This window comes from Pelophylax lessonae, assembly GCF_965119305.1.
Source record: "Pelophylax lessonae genome assembly, chromosome: 3".
Taxonomy (NCBI): Eukaryota; Metazoa; Chordata; class Amphibia; order Anura; family Ranidae; genus Pelophylax; species Pelophylax lessonae.
The window spans coordinates 369,774,211-369,787,244 of NC_138770.1; the positions used below are offsets into that span (position 1 = coordinate 369,774,211).

A 13,034-nucleotide genomic window follows, 5' to 3' on the forward strand; every position below is an offset into this window, starting at 1 on the left:
GAAGTCGTTAAATAGGTGATACAAGGGTCAGATCTAGATGAGGAACATTCAAAATACATCCCTAAATGCCTTAAGTTCTGCCTCAGCCATAACTACTTTTGGCACGCCAGTGATTTTTATTTACAAGTAAGGGGTGTGGCCATGGGAGCGAGGTTCGCACCGAGTGTAGCAAACCTCTTCATGGCCCAATGGCGAATGATGAGGTCCTGATCAATCCACCTGTGGAGCTCCTTTGCCATAAAAGATTCATTGATGATCTGGTGATCATATGGAAAAGGACCAAAAATCTTTGATAGATTTATGGAGAGGATGAATAGGAACTCCAGAAATATTACGCTCACTTGGACTACGAGTGTGGATAGGATTGTGTTCTTGGATTTGGTGATTTTCAAATACCAGGGAAAGTTGCACACCAGGAATTTAAACCGACTGACAGGAATTCCTACCTACTGGTGGACAGCTGTCATCATAAGACTTGGCTATGTAACATTCCCAAGGGACAGCTGACCCGGGTATGCAGGAATTTCTCAAATGAGTCTGACTATCTTCGGCAATCTAAAATTCTTGCTGATCGGTTTAGGAAAAAGGGTATGAAATGGAGAAAATTTTGTTAGATCAAAGGGAAGTATAAGAAATGGATAGGAATACACTTTTACAAGATGCTATTAGACCCACCTCTTCTAATTTTGAATTCAAGCTTATTTTTTATTTCAATGCCCAGTTTGGACATATAGAGAGAATAGTGAGCAGACACTGGGACATTTTGAAGCATGATAAAGTATTTGGACAGCATCTACCTGTGAGGCCTAGGTTCATATATAAAAAAGCACCTACGCTGAAGGACCTGTTGGCCCCAGGGGTGATAGATCCTCCAATTCAGAAGAAGAGCACTCTGTTTGATTTCATTTCAAGTTTCCACGCATGTGGGAGATGTGGGGTTTGTCGTCAGACTAGGATGAATAGGAAAAAGAGGAATGCATTTATATCTATTATCACAGGAAAAGAGTATAAAATTAAAGACTTTATCACCTGCTCCACTATTGGAGTCAAATATACGTTGGAATGTAGATGCAGGCTCCAATATATAGGGCGCACTTCCAGGTGTTTAAACATCAGGGTAGCAGAACACATTAAAAATATTAAAAAGGGGGTTGTGACGCATAATGTATCTAGGCGTTTTAGGGAAATTCATGATAGAAAACCAGACTCTTTACAATTTTGGGGGATAGAGAAAGTTAATAAGCATTGGAGGGGAGGGAATTATATCAGACAGCTTAGCAGGAGAGAATCCTTTTGGATTTTCAAGGCTACGGTACTCTCCCCCAGAGGTCTGAATGTTGACTTTGACCTCAACTATTTTATCAGTGACAAATAAGTATTTTTCCGAATGGAATGTGATATAGGTATCATATTTATTGGCCATTAGGGAGTTATATGGACTATATAATTGTGTATGTATTTTAACCAATTTGTAAAGTGTGATGGTATCCTATTAAGTTGTCTTTTTTACATGTATATGGCCACGATGTGAGGTCACTATTAGACTGACAGGCCCCATGATTTTTAATTCTTGATTATATTTATGTCATCCTATTTTAATTGATTCAGATTTTTTAGTGTAATTTGGCCATCTGTTAGTTGTTTAGTGGTCGCAATTGGTTATTTGCATATTATTGGATGTCCTTTTAATGTCCTGTTGGGATCTCTTTCTTGCCCAGCACCCCGGGGTTAATGAGGTGTTTGGCTGGGCAGATTTAGACCATTCGGAGCAGGCGCCATGAGTACCGCTAGTAGTGACAGTCCGGCTCTACCACTGCCAAGGAAGTCAACGCTTGACGTAACGCGTATAGGGGGCGGAGCCTGTCCGTCTACATCACATCGCGGCCACGAGAGATACTGTGTATGCCTGTACAGCCCGCACTGCTTAAGTGTTTGCTTTGTAAGTTGCTGATTCTTTATTAAACCTTTTGGAATCTTTTAATGCATTTATGACATAATTCGGAACTGAGATTGAGTCCTTGATGAGTCTGCCTAAGAGTATCCAGCCAAAGATCTCCACCAGATGGCTATTATCGCAGAGGGGAACTGCTCATTCTGACCCACTGGTAAGACAAGGGTCAGAATGTAAGGTGAGAGTCTTTATTGCACAGGTGGCGGAGCAACACTGAGCACTGAATTTGTTTACAAGCACTGAAGGTGGATGTTATTGTGTCAAGTCTGATCCAATTCATATGATTTATGGACATTTTATAGAGCACTTTATTCATTTTTTTACCTATACTATTTATGGTTTCTTTCACACTATATTTTGCACTATTTTATTGATTATCGTAGATGTCTGGCGCAGTACTGTTTTTTGTAACTTATATATACAATGTATCACTTGATCAATTAAATGTTGTATATTTTATTACAAATGTTATTAAAAATCCACAATATAAATATATCCAATCCAAATGGTTTCTATTAAAATCATTAGAAACATTTAATCATGATGAACCTATTACACCAAAGGCCGTTCCCATTGAGGTTTGCCTACTCTTGGTCTGGAATCATAGTGTAGTACTAGTTTTAAATGCTTATCGTCAGGAACAGTGAGTACATTGAAATTCAGACTTTGCATTTCTTAGATCAAAGGTCTACTTCTTTCGATTTTAAGAGTTTACTTAAGTGTTAATGTGTTTTTCAGAAACCCTTCCAGCAGGAGGTAAGGTTGAAGGTCACAGCCTATACCTACACTACTGAACTTTGAAGCGGCAATGAAGGCCTATGTTGGGACTATAGTTGAATGTGATTCATATTAGTTGAATTCAAGAATAGATGTTCTGTTGGGATCCCCTGCAACCCCTATCAATCTGTTTTGGAGTGTGTATAGGCATAAACAAAAGAGGGATGGATTGAGGTGGTTGATATGTAATAAACTATGGATACACATTAACACAAAGTAGCTTTCTAAAATCTTCTAAAACAGACTTTTGGTTTAGGAAAAACACTGGGGTTGATTTACTAAAACTGGAGAGTGCAAAATCGGGTGCAGCTGTGCATTGTAGTTAGTTTCTAGCTTAATTTTGTTCAATTAGGCTATGACAAAAAAATAAACACAGGAAGTTTCTATGCACAGCTGCACCAGATTTTTCACTCTCCAGTTTTAGTAAATTAACGACATATAGTTTGAATTTCAGCTTACCCAGTCTTTAACGTGGACTAATGATTCATTAATAATGAATGAATCCTAATGGGAACTGAGTTTAAGTATAGTCCTTGGAGGTATAATAGGTTGATTTGATGTTTTATAATGTGAATATTTAACCTGATCAATTGATTATAACAGTACCTTAAAAGAGAAGAAAGGGCTTCCAAAAAAACAAAGATTTATACTCACCTAGCTCGGATTAATGCTGCAACTGTCCCTGCCGGCTCTGCAGGGAGAACTGAGCAATCAAACACCACTGATTGCTCAGTTCTCTCCTCCTCTTTTATGCAGAGAGCCGTGACTATCAGTCTCTGGCTCTCTGCTCTTTCCCTCCAACGCTCACTGGAGCCCTGGGCTGTGGAGGGGGTGGGAAGGGCTGACTCAAGTGCTCAGTGGATCAGTGAGAGTCTAAGCCAGATGCAGGTCCAGGCGTCTGGGTGGATTACGACCATATGATCGGGATCTTTCCCAAGCCTGAACCAGCTGAGTGATGTCAGCCGACAGTGGACCTTAGCCCGCTGTCGGCTGAAAATGGGTCAGATTACTGCACTCCTGTGACCTTTGGGAGAAGTATAGCCAAAATAGCATTGGCTATACTTATCCTTTTAAGCAGAACTATACTGCATCTAAGCGCAACAAACCAAAACGTTACTTAATTAATTTTTAATAATCAAAGCAATCTCCCCCATCCATTCATGTCTCCATGCTTTATTCTGCTGAGAAATCACTTTGAAAAACACCTCCCTAGCATTTCTGACCATGGCTATCTTGAGTAAAGGCAGCTGATTCAAATAGCATTTACTTCCTGGAATCTATCCACCCTTAGGTGGGCCATGTTGGCAGGAGGGTGTGCTTAACTGAGAAAATCCCTGCTCCCCTCCTGAAGACTCCTGGGATGTATGACATAATTTACCTAGGCCTTTAAAACAAGAAAGTAACTGATAAAATTTGTAAACAACCTATAATACAAGTACACATGATATACTTTCCTATATATTTACTAAGGCAAGCAGTATAAGGAATAAAAACAGTCAATGTTGATTGAGAGAGTAAATTTCCAATTCAAAGGATAACTAAACTCAAGAACGAGAACGCAAAATATTGTATACAGTCCTTTGATGTGAGGCTGCATTAGTTGTTTTTTTTTTCAAGCTAAGAACATTTTCAGCAAGTACAGAAAATACCTATTGATCTTGCCAAAAATGCAGTGTCCTTGTCACTTCTCTTGAGCTGCACCAAAGAATATCTTTCTACCTAGCTATATTTTGTTCCTTGCATCTTCTGTAACCTACCAATTGCCCTGGTAGTAGTCTATATCAGGAGAGAAGCCTAGGATGACAACCATGGCTCTCTTCATAGATAGAGTGGAGGAATGACTCTATGTGTGTGTGTTATTTGCAAGATTACCTGGTGAAAATAAAGCAAAAGAAGCTAAAGTAGTAGGACCATGGATCCAAATGCAGGCAGTGTGCATTCAGATCTGTGCACCCACTTCAGCACGCATGTCAAATTTTGATATGTGTCTGTGCAGCTGCTGCATCTGCATCAACCTCATTAGGCTGCAGGGCACACGGCCCCAAGAGAAGTGGGGCCCACTGTGCCTTGTCACACACTGCACTCCAGTCCATCCAATTGATCCCCACAGCACTACCAATTCCCCCTGCAGCACCAATCCCCTGTAGCTCCCCTGCAGTTTCTGGCTTCTCCTCCTCCCCCCTCCTGCCAGCTTTAGGTGCTGCAGGGGGAGACACAGGGGGATTTTACTCTGTAAACATATCTCCCTATCTGCTGTTCCGTCCTTGTCCTGGAATGCCCCCCACTGCAGCACTGGTCCCCTGCGCCCCCCGCCCCCTTTTAGAGCTGTTGGCCAGCTTCCCAAAATACCCCTCCCACCAGCTGCAGCTCCTGCTGGGAAAGATTGGTGTCAGGATGGAGATTGGGGAGCTGGTAATCATATTATGATTCCCAATTGACATGAATGGGATTTAAAAAACACCTGTGCATCCCCATGCGGGCAAACACACTCTTGCATGAATGCACGCTTTAGTACGCCTCATGTGAACGAAGACTTAGTAAGAATTTAGCAGGAATTGTGTAAGTTATGTTGCGTTTGTGTCCATCAATAATGATTAGTGTATTTTAGTTAGAATAGTGATTTGATAAACATTTGGTAAACTATCGTGAGACCTAAAAAATGAGTAGCACTTTTTTGTTGTTCTACAGGTCATGTGCTTTTAGAAACTGTATGGTTTGGGGGGGGGGGGGGTCCTTTACAAACTCTGAAAGCTGTAAGCAAAAAATGATAACCTTCAGAATTTTAAACTAAACTGCTTATTTACAGTTTTGTGTAGCTTCGATTTTCACCATCTCACAAAAACGTGCAATTTAAAATGTACAAATATTTATTATTTATTAACTCAGTACAGGTTTAGCTTTTATATCTAGTAGGAACTTTGCTGTGTTTGTGTCCGCCAATAATAATTTTAGTGTATTTTTAGCAAAAATATTCTTTGGATAAACATTTGCGCAAATATCACGGGGGCCCAAAAAATCCTGACTCCTTCACTCTATTTACAGTATGTTGTACATTGCATAGTCCTGATCAAAGTGTTCATTATCTACACAATTGCTGGTTTTCTTTATTTACAACATTTTTTTCACACCTGCCTAAAACTTTTACACAGTACTCTATGCCCCTGTCCTTGTACCTACAAATATACATACTTCTAATTACTGCACCACATCTGACAGTCTCACAGACACACATAAACCTTAGGGCAAAGGATCATTTCTGCACATACAAAGATATAAATTTGCCTGGCTGAGCCTACCTTACCTGATCCCCAGTACCTATGTTTTTGTGCATAGGACGTGGAAACAAGGCTAAGCATTTTAATTATGCACGAAAATATTGAAACTGAGGTGCAGAAAAATGGCAGCAGGTGCTCTGGTCTGAGGCAAAATTTTAAATATTTGGCAGTGGCATGAGGCAGTTTGTTACTGAAGGGCTGGAGAGCGGTACAATGATGAATGTCTGCAGGCAACAGTGAAGCATGGTGCATGTTTGAGGATGGTATTTCTGTAAGTAGAATTGGAGATTTGGTCAGGATCAATGGTGTCCTCAATGCTGAGAAATACAGGCAGATACCTTTTCATCATGCCATACCATCAGGGAGGCGTGGCACCAAATTTTTTCTGCAGCTGCACAATGACCCTACACATGTAGCCAATGTCATTAGGAACTATCTTTAGTGTAAAGAACAGAGTGTCCTGTAAGTAATGGTTTATCCCTCACAGAGCCCTGATCTCAACATTATCGAGTCTGTCTGTGAATACATGAAGAGACAGAAGGTATTGAAGTAGCCTACATCCACAGAAGATTTATGGTTAATTCTCCAATATGTTTGGAACAACCATGACCTTCTGTATATCAGGGAATGTGGTCAGCATTAAAGCGGTAGTATCCCGCTTTTTGACACTTTTACCTACAGGTAAGCCTATACTAAGGCTTACCTGTAGGTACAAATAATATCTCCTAAACCGGCATGGTTTAGGAGATATTTACAGTGCATGCAGCCGCTCGCGCGGGTGGCGCATGCGCTCTGAAGGTCCGGGGAGACCTTCAATTTATTTGCCGGAAAATCACTCCTGCGCGCATGCGCGGGAGTGACGTCATCGCGGCTCCGGCCAATCATCGCGCCGGAGCCGTCTCTTCTGGCCAATCACCGCGCCGGAGCCGCCGAACCCGGAAGAGACGGTGAGGTATCATGGCAGCGCCCGCAGCGATGTCCGGGGGTCCGTGTCGGGGCTTCGTTCTAAGGTAAGTTACACATAATGGGCTAGTATGCGATGCATACTAGCTCATTATGCCTTTATCTTGCAGGTTTTTTTTTTTTTTATTTTTTTTTATTTTAGGGTTTACAACCGCTTTAACAATAAGAAACTGCTGATCTTAGCTAGCCTCTCCAGCAGTCTAAGTCCACTGGTGAATTAAAAGAGATGCATTGACCTTGCAGCCATTCCATACAGCTTGAATTACCTGGAACTTGCTGAAAGAAGGTGAGCTTGCAGCTCTAGAACAGTCATTCTACGATGCTATATGTTATGTTTACAGTGCTTGTACACTTCCAACTCAAACACCTAGTTATTGGGCAAAGATGCACTTTCTTCCTGTATAGCCAAACCCAAGCATCACCCCTTGAAGGGTAGAGACCTCTGTCCAGCCCTTTGCTCACTTTCAAAAGTCAGTATTGTTACTACAGCTTCACAATCCACTATTGGTACATTGGGAAGGCTGGTACTGTAAAGATGAAATATGGAACCTTAGGATGCATGCTATAGAGCAGCAGTGTTAACCTTTTTTCTCAATGGGGCAAAAGTACCTTCAAAAATAAAACTTCATCCGGAACCAGCTGAAATGCGCTCAGTGTATGACCAACTTTACTCATCCTTCAAATTTTTGAAGCACTGTGATTTGCTCTGCAAACAGCTTTCCCTGAGGTTGGTCAGATTACAAGCCTTTTAACACCTTCCCTGATAAGCAGCCTTATGACCTTCAGGATAGCAGCCTTTCTCTGGCTGTCTAATAGGGTAGATGGCCTAATGCCTGGTACACATGATGAGATTATTGGACAAATGATCATCTGTTTTTTTTTTTTTTTTTTAACAAGCTAGTCTAATATCGAAAATAAAAGAGGTTACTAAAGTTACAGAAATTCTCGTATGACAGAATAAAAATTCGGAAGTGATGTAATGCATAGTATTTGTATTGTATTTTCAGATGACAACTGTACCGATTAAATGAAAATCTTACAACTGGTATCGTACAAGAAACATTTTCATGTTTGTTCCTTAGGATAATATTGGATGAACTGTCCTGATTGGCTCTTGAAAGCTGTGTTCAAACTATCAGATTATCGTATGATCGCTTCGAAAGCTGTATTTTTCGTACGATATTCTGATGGTGTTTACGGGCCTTAAGTAAGGTGGGGTTTAATGTGCAGGTATTAAGAATCCACACAACAATTTCAAACAGTCCTCTACAAGCTAAATTCCACATCAAATGTCATATTTAACATACCCAGGTTGGCCACAGCAAATTAACATAATAAATAAATTCTAACATGTCAACACAAACACAATCTATTTCTGACGGGGGAAATGTCCAAATTCAGAAAACAGTTCTTACTTGTCAAGGCTGCCTCCACACAGTGTCTCTCTGCAGTGCAACATGCTCTGGCTGCTTCAAGGTTTGCAAAGGCTCTAAAGACCCGTACACACGATAAGAAAATCAGAAGTAAAATGTCATACTATGAACGATCGGCTGATTTTCTGGTCATTAGAATAGTGCCAGCGACAGCTGATTCTTACTTTTCGGATGACAAAAACTGAAGGTGCAGGCTATAAAATTTTTATTGTACGTGAACATAATGTCATTTAGTTCGTACAGTTTTCATCCAAAAAAAATTGTAAGAGCAAGATTACGCATGCTCGGAAACTAAAGAATACAAAACAATTCAACACATGACATCACTTCTGAAGTTGTATTCTGCTATACAAAATTTTTCATATGTTGAGTAACCTTTTCACATTCAATATGAGACTAGCATGCATGAGACTTACATTCGTCCGATAATCTGATCATGTATCATCGTGTCAAGAACAATCCTAGCAGTTTCATAATTGTCCATTCTTATTCTAGTTTCTTAGGTAGGCACTGCACCCTTTGCTTACCAAGATATGTTGAAGCTTTCTCAGTGCTTCATAACAGATAACAACTACAGCAGCACTGGCAATCTGAACTATAAAACACTAAATAAAATATGAAACAGTAAATAAAACCTCACTAAAAATTTCTTTCAGGTAAACAAATTACAGGTATAATAAAAATGCAAAATGTGCATTTACTGCAAATACGATGGTAAGTGATATGAATGCTTCCCTTAGAACATGTGTCCTGCTGACATTTAAAATGTGTAAGGAAAGTTTTGCAGAAACAAAATACTCAAACACTACCTTTATTAACATTATAAAAAATAATTTTATACTTTTTAACATATAAATATGAAAATTTACTTACGGATATAAAAATGTTCAGCAGGTTCTCTAAAGTTGGAAGCTGTGGGATTAGTTTTTGAACAACTTTGCTGAAAGCTTCAAAGATCGAATGGTCATATATACTAGTAAGATAAAAGCTGCAAAAAAAAAAGTATTAATATAAAAAATTAAGTACGATATCGTAAAATGTGTAATTTTTTTTTTTTTAAATATATTTTTATTGAATATTTTAACAAATACAAAATATAAGAAAACATCTTATATATAAAAATCCATACAACCTTAAATATCAAGGTGAAACAGTACCAAAATACTATAGCACAATATTGGACAGCAATGAAGACAAAGCTGAAGTTTCCTCTCGGGAAAAACGCTAGGAGGAGAAAACTACAAGAACCATAAACGGTTGGGGTCTGGATGACTATAATACCAACATACTGTAAATACTAATGTGTCATTTTTTACTGTAAGAAACAGAAAAGTACTTTCGGCACTGGAACTCAAACCAACAATGCTAAGGTACACCCCCCTCCCAAGGCAGAAGGTCAAATGACATCCACTGTCCGCCAATCCTCCAGAGTTTTCAGAACGAGGACCACATTGTATAATTTACAGATTTATGCGGGTTGAAAAAGATTGGTTTTATACATGAAAGAATCAAATTTAGTTTCATTATATTTTTATTTTGTGTTTTACATACATCAATGCAGCACACAGTATTCAGAATGCAGATGTACAGTCAGGCACATGTATTCATGGAAAACAAGCACAAAATAATTGGTTGCATCAAGAAACTGCCAAAAGGGGTAAACCAACTAATAGAGATATTAGTCTACAACTTTATAAAGTCTACAATTGTCCTGATAATTATCACATCCTTCAACCATTTGTAGCCCTACTCCCTTGGGAGCTGCTGATTACGGGTTCCCCTGGGTTACCATTAGCAACAACATGACAGTTTGACATTTTCCCAAGTGTTTTACCTCGGTCAGTCCAGTAGCTTTGGTTTTTGTGTTTTTATTTGGAACTTGGATAGGAGAAGGGAATAAGTAGGATACTCCAACTGTATACAACTATGCACAATATGCTGGGATGACTTGAAAATGCTAAGTAACGCTAGTAACAGCTAGGCCGCTGCTTCACTTTGCCCTTAGCTGTGAAGTATAAGTGAATGAGCTTTCTGAGGTAATCTGTACTGTACTGCTGAACAACTTCAGGGCCCTTCCTGGCACCCCCTTTGTTCCTAATCTTCAGGGTCAACTACACAGCACCCCTTTTACTGATACACTTCATGTGTGAGCTAGCTCCTTGATCCCCTGACTTCTCTGGAGTGGTCCCCTCTCTCAGGCAGACCCTTAGGCAAATCCTCTGGTACTCACAAAACTGTTTTTCCCACAAGATTCTGCCAGCAGCTCCACTTGTCAGCCCTCTGGATCCTTCTGCAGCTCAGCTCCACACCTGGTTCACTAGGCCGACTGCCTAAACCACCTTCCTCACACCTGCCGGAGGAGAGACAGCCGTCCACCTCCTCCTGGGACTTTGCTCCCACCAAAAGACACCCTCTCACATGCTCCCCCCAAATTTATTGCCAATCCCAGGATGCATTGCAGCAATGCCCACCCACTGAGACAGCCATAAATCCTGATGTGCTACTGGTTGGGTTTTCTCCACTGTCCAACAAGCTCCCTCCTTGGACACAGTGGGGACACTCTCCCAGACCCAGTAAATCAATACATTTTATTTTGGATTTAAAAATAAATAAATGAATTAATAAAATCTGATCACAGACATACCAGCAAATTTCATGTAGGCGTCAGAATTTGGATTGTTGGTAAATTACAGCGTAGGTTTGTATTGGCACACAATATTACTAGTATTAAAATAAATATTAGCTTGCCATTAGGAGGATTATGATTTTTTAAGGTTTTGCTTAGAGACAAATATAGAGCTAGTTGTAAGCTTGAGAGTAATATGGGTAGTCTCATACCTGACAGTTCAGGGCTAGGGGAAATGTCTTATGATTGGTTATTGACTATGATTGTTGCTATGCCAAATTATCACGTGGGTTAAAATAGGTAATGCCAAATACACAACAGCGATGTATTTATTTTTGCAACAATTTTGTGGCAAGTTTCAGAAGCAATATTCAGTGTAATCCTAATCGCAGTAAAAGCCTCCTAAGGCACACATGCTTTGGCCGTGGCTAACAGCAGGGGGTCCGGTGCGTCCCTGTTCACCGATTCAGGTGCGAATCAGGTTCATATTTTTGCCTGAATTTGCACCTTATTTGGAACCAAAGATACACAGGACCCTTTCCAAATGCAGACTGCTGTCGCCCCCAAGCTGTATGAACCGGCTCCATTGTGAGCCGGGCACATTCTCCTGTCATGTGAATCGGATGTGGGGAAACCCGCATCCAATTTGCATAAGTGTGAACCAGGCTTTAGTCTACCAAAACAGGTCAAATACACAGCCCCCAAAAATATACAGTACAAGCGTCCATTGTAAGTGATCAGCAAAACAAAGCCAGGTTTTTGTAGCAAAGTATATAATAAAAGTGTACCTTGCCATTATGTACAGTACTTTAAGAGTGTCTTACCTGAGATGGATTTTCTCCAGCCCAGCATCAGAAAGATCATCATTTGTTCTCTGGTGGATATCTCTTTGAGTCTCTATTTTGTGATCATCTGACAACCCATCAACTTTATGAATAAAAACCTCAAAGTTAATATCAGGGTTAACTTTGTAAGCGCTAGTGACAGTGAGGTGTAATCTAGCAAGGGCTTCCATATAATCATCCTGCGTATCATCATAAAACAGAAAAAAGAGAGTATTACAGATATTAGCACTGCAAACATTTACAAAGGACAAAACAATTATGCCCATATACTGTTGTATCTCTGTTAACCAGGGCAGCTATCTAAAGCAATGTTTCTCAACCTTTTTCCAGTCGGGTGCCGTTGAAAAGTATTTTTACCTCTTTTTCGCCTGCCAAATGCCTCTGAAAAGCGATCTGAGCATGGATTGCTTTTCAGAGGAGTAGCAGTCCTTGCTGCTATCACGAACAAGCCCTAAAAAATTAGTTCTGAAGGTACAGGAATAAGGGGGGGGGGGGGGGGTCAGGATTAAAAGTAACATACATACACAAATACATATACACACATACAGACACATGTGTACACATGTATACAGACACACATGTACACACACACAGACACATATGTACACACACATACACATATACAGACGCATGTACACGTATACACACATGCACAGACACATATACATGCACACACACCTGTACACACACACCCACATGTACACACACACGTATAAGGCCCTTTAAAAGGTTCTAGCGCAGTACCTATTTCTCATTCAGCCGGGTACTGCACTGTAGGGGGAAGCAGAGAGGACAGCACACTCCCCCCTCCCTACTTTACTTTCTCTTTTGAGGCGGACAAAGCTCCCTCACAGTGCTGATATACAGTTCTTTAGGGGATCGGGAGATCCACCTCATCTGACAGCCCTTTTCTCCCATGATCCCGCAGCACACCTGAGAACCTCTGGCGGCACACCAGTGTGCCGCGACACACTGGTTGAGAAATGCTGATCTCAAGTATTATTCATTAAATGACCCTGAATTTAGCAGCAGATGCAATTTACACTTCATCCACTGAAACAATAAGCAGGCGAGATGTAAAACGGATTTCCTCAGCTGTAGCCTGGTCCTTCCAAAACAAAGAAAACCATCTGCATTCACATATATGAGGTGCGGGACACCGCA

General features: G+C 40.4%; 1 protein-coding gene across 1 annotated transcript in view; it reads right to left on the reverse strand.

Moving 5' to 3' along the window:
* The window catches only part of RRAGD (Ras related GTP binding D), an 85,501-nt gene that overhangs the window by 39,456 nt on the left and 33,011 nt on the right, over window positions 1–13,034 (reverse strand). Inside the window, exons 3-4 of the mRNA XM_082251399.1 lie at window positions 11,850–12,049; window positions 9,273–9,387 (exon numbers count right to left, since the gene is read on the reverse strand). Coding sequence (XP_082107525.1) covers window positions 9,273–9,387; window positions 11,850–12,049 — 315 coding nt within the window. The remainder of the gene's footprint in view (window positions 1–9,272; window positions 9,388–11,849; window positions 12,050–13,034) is intronic.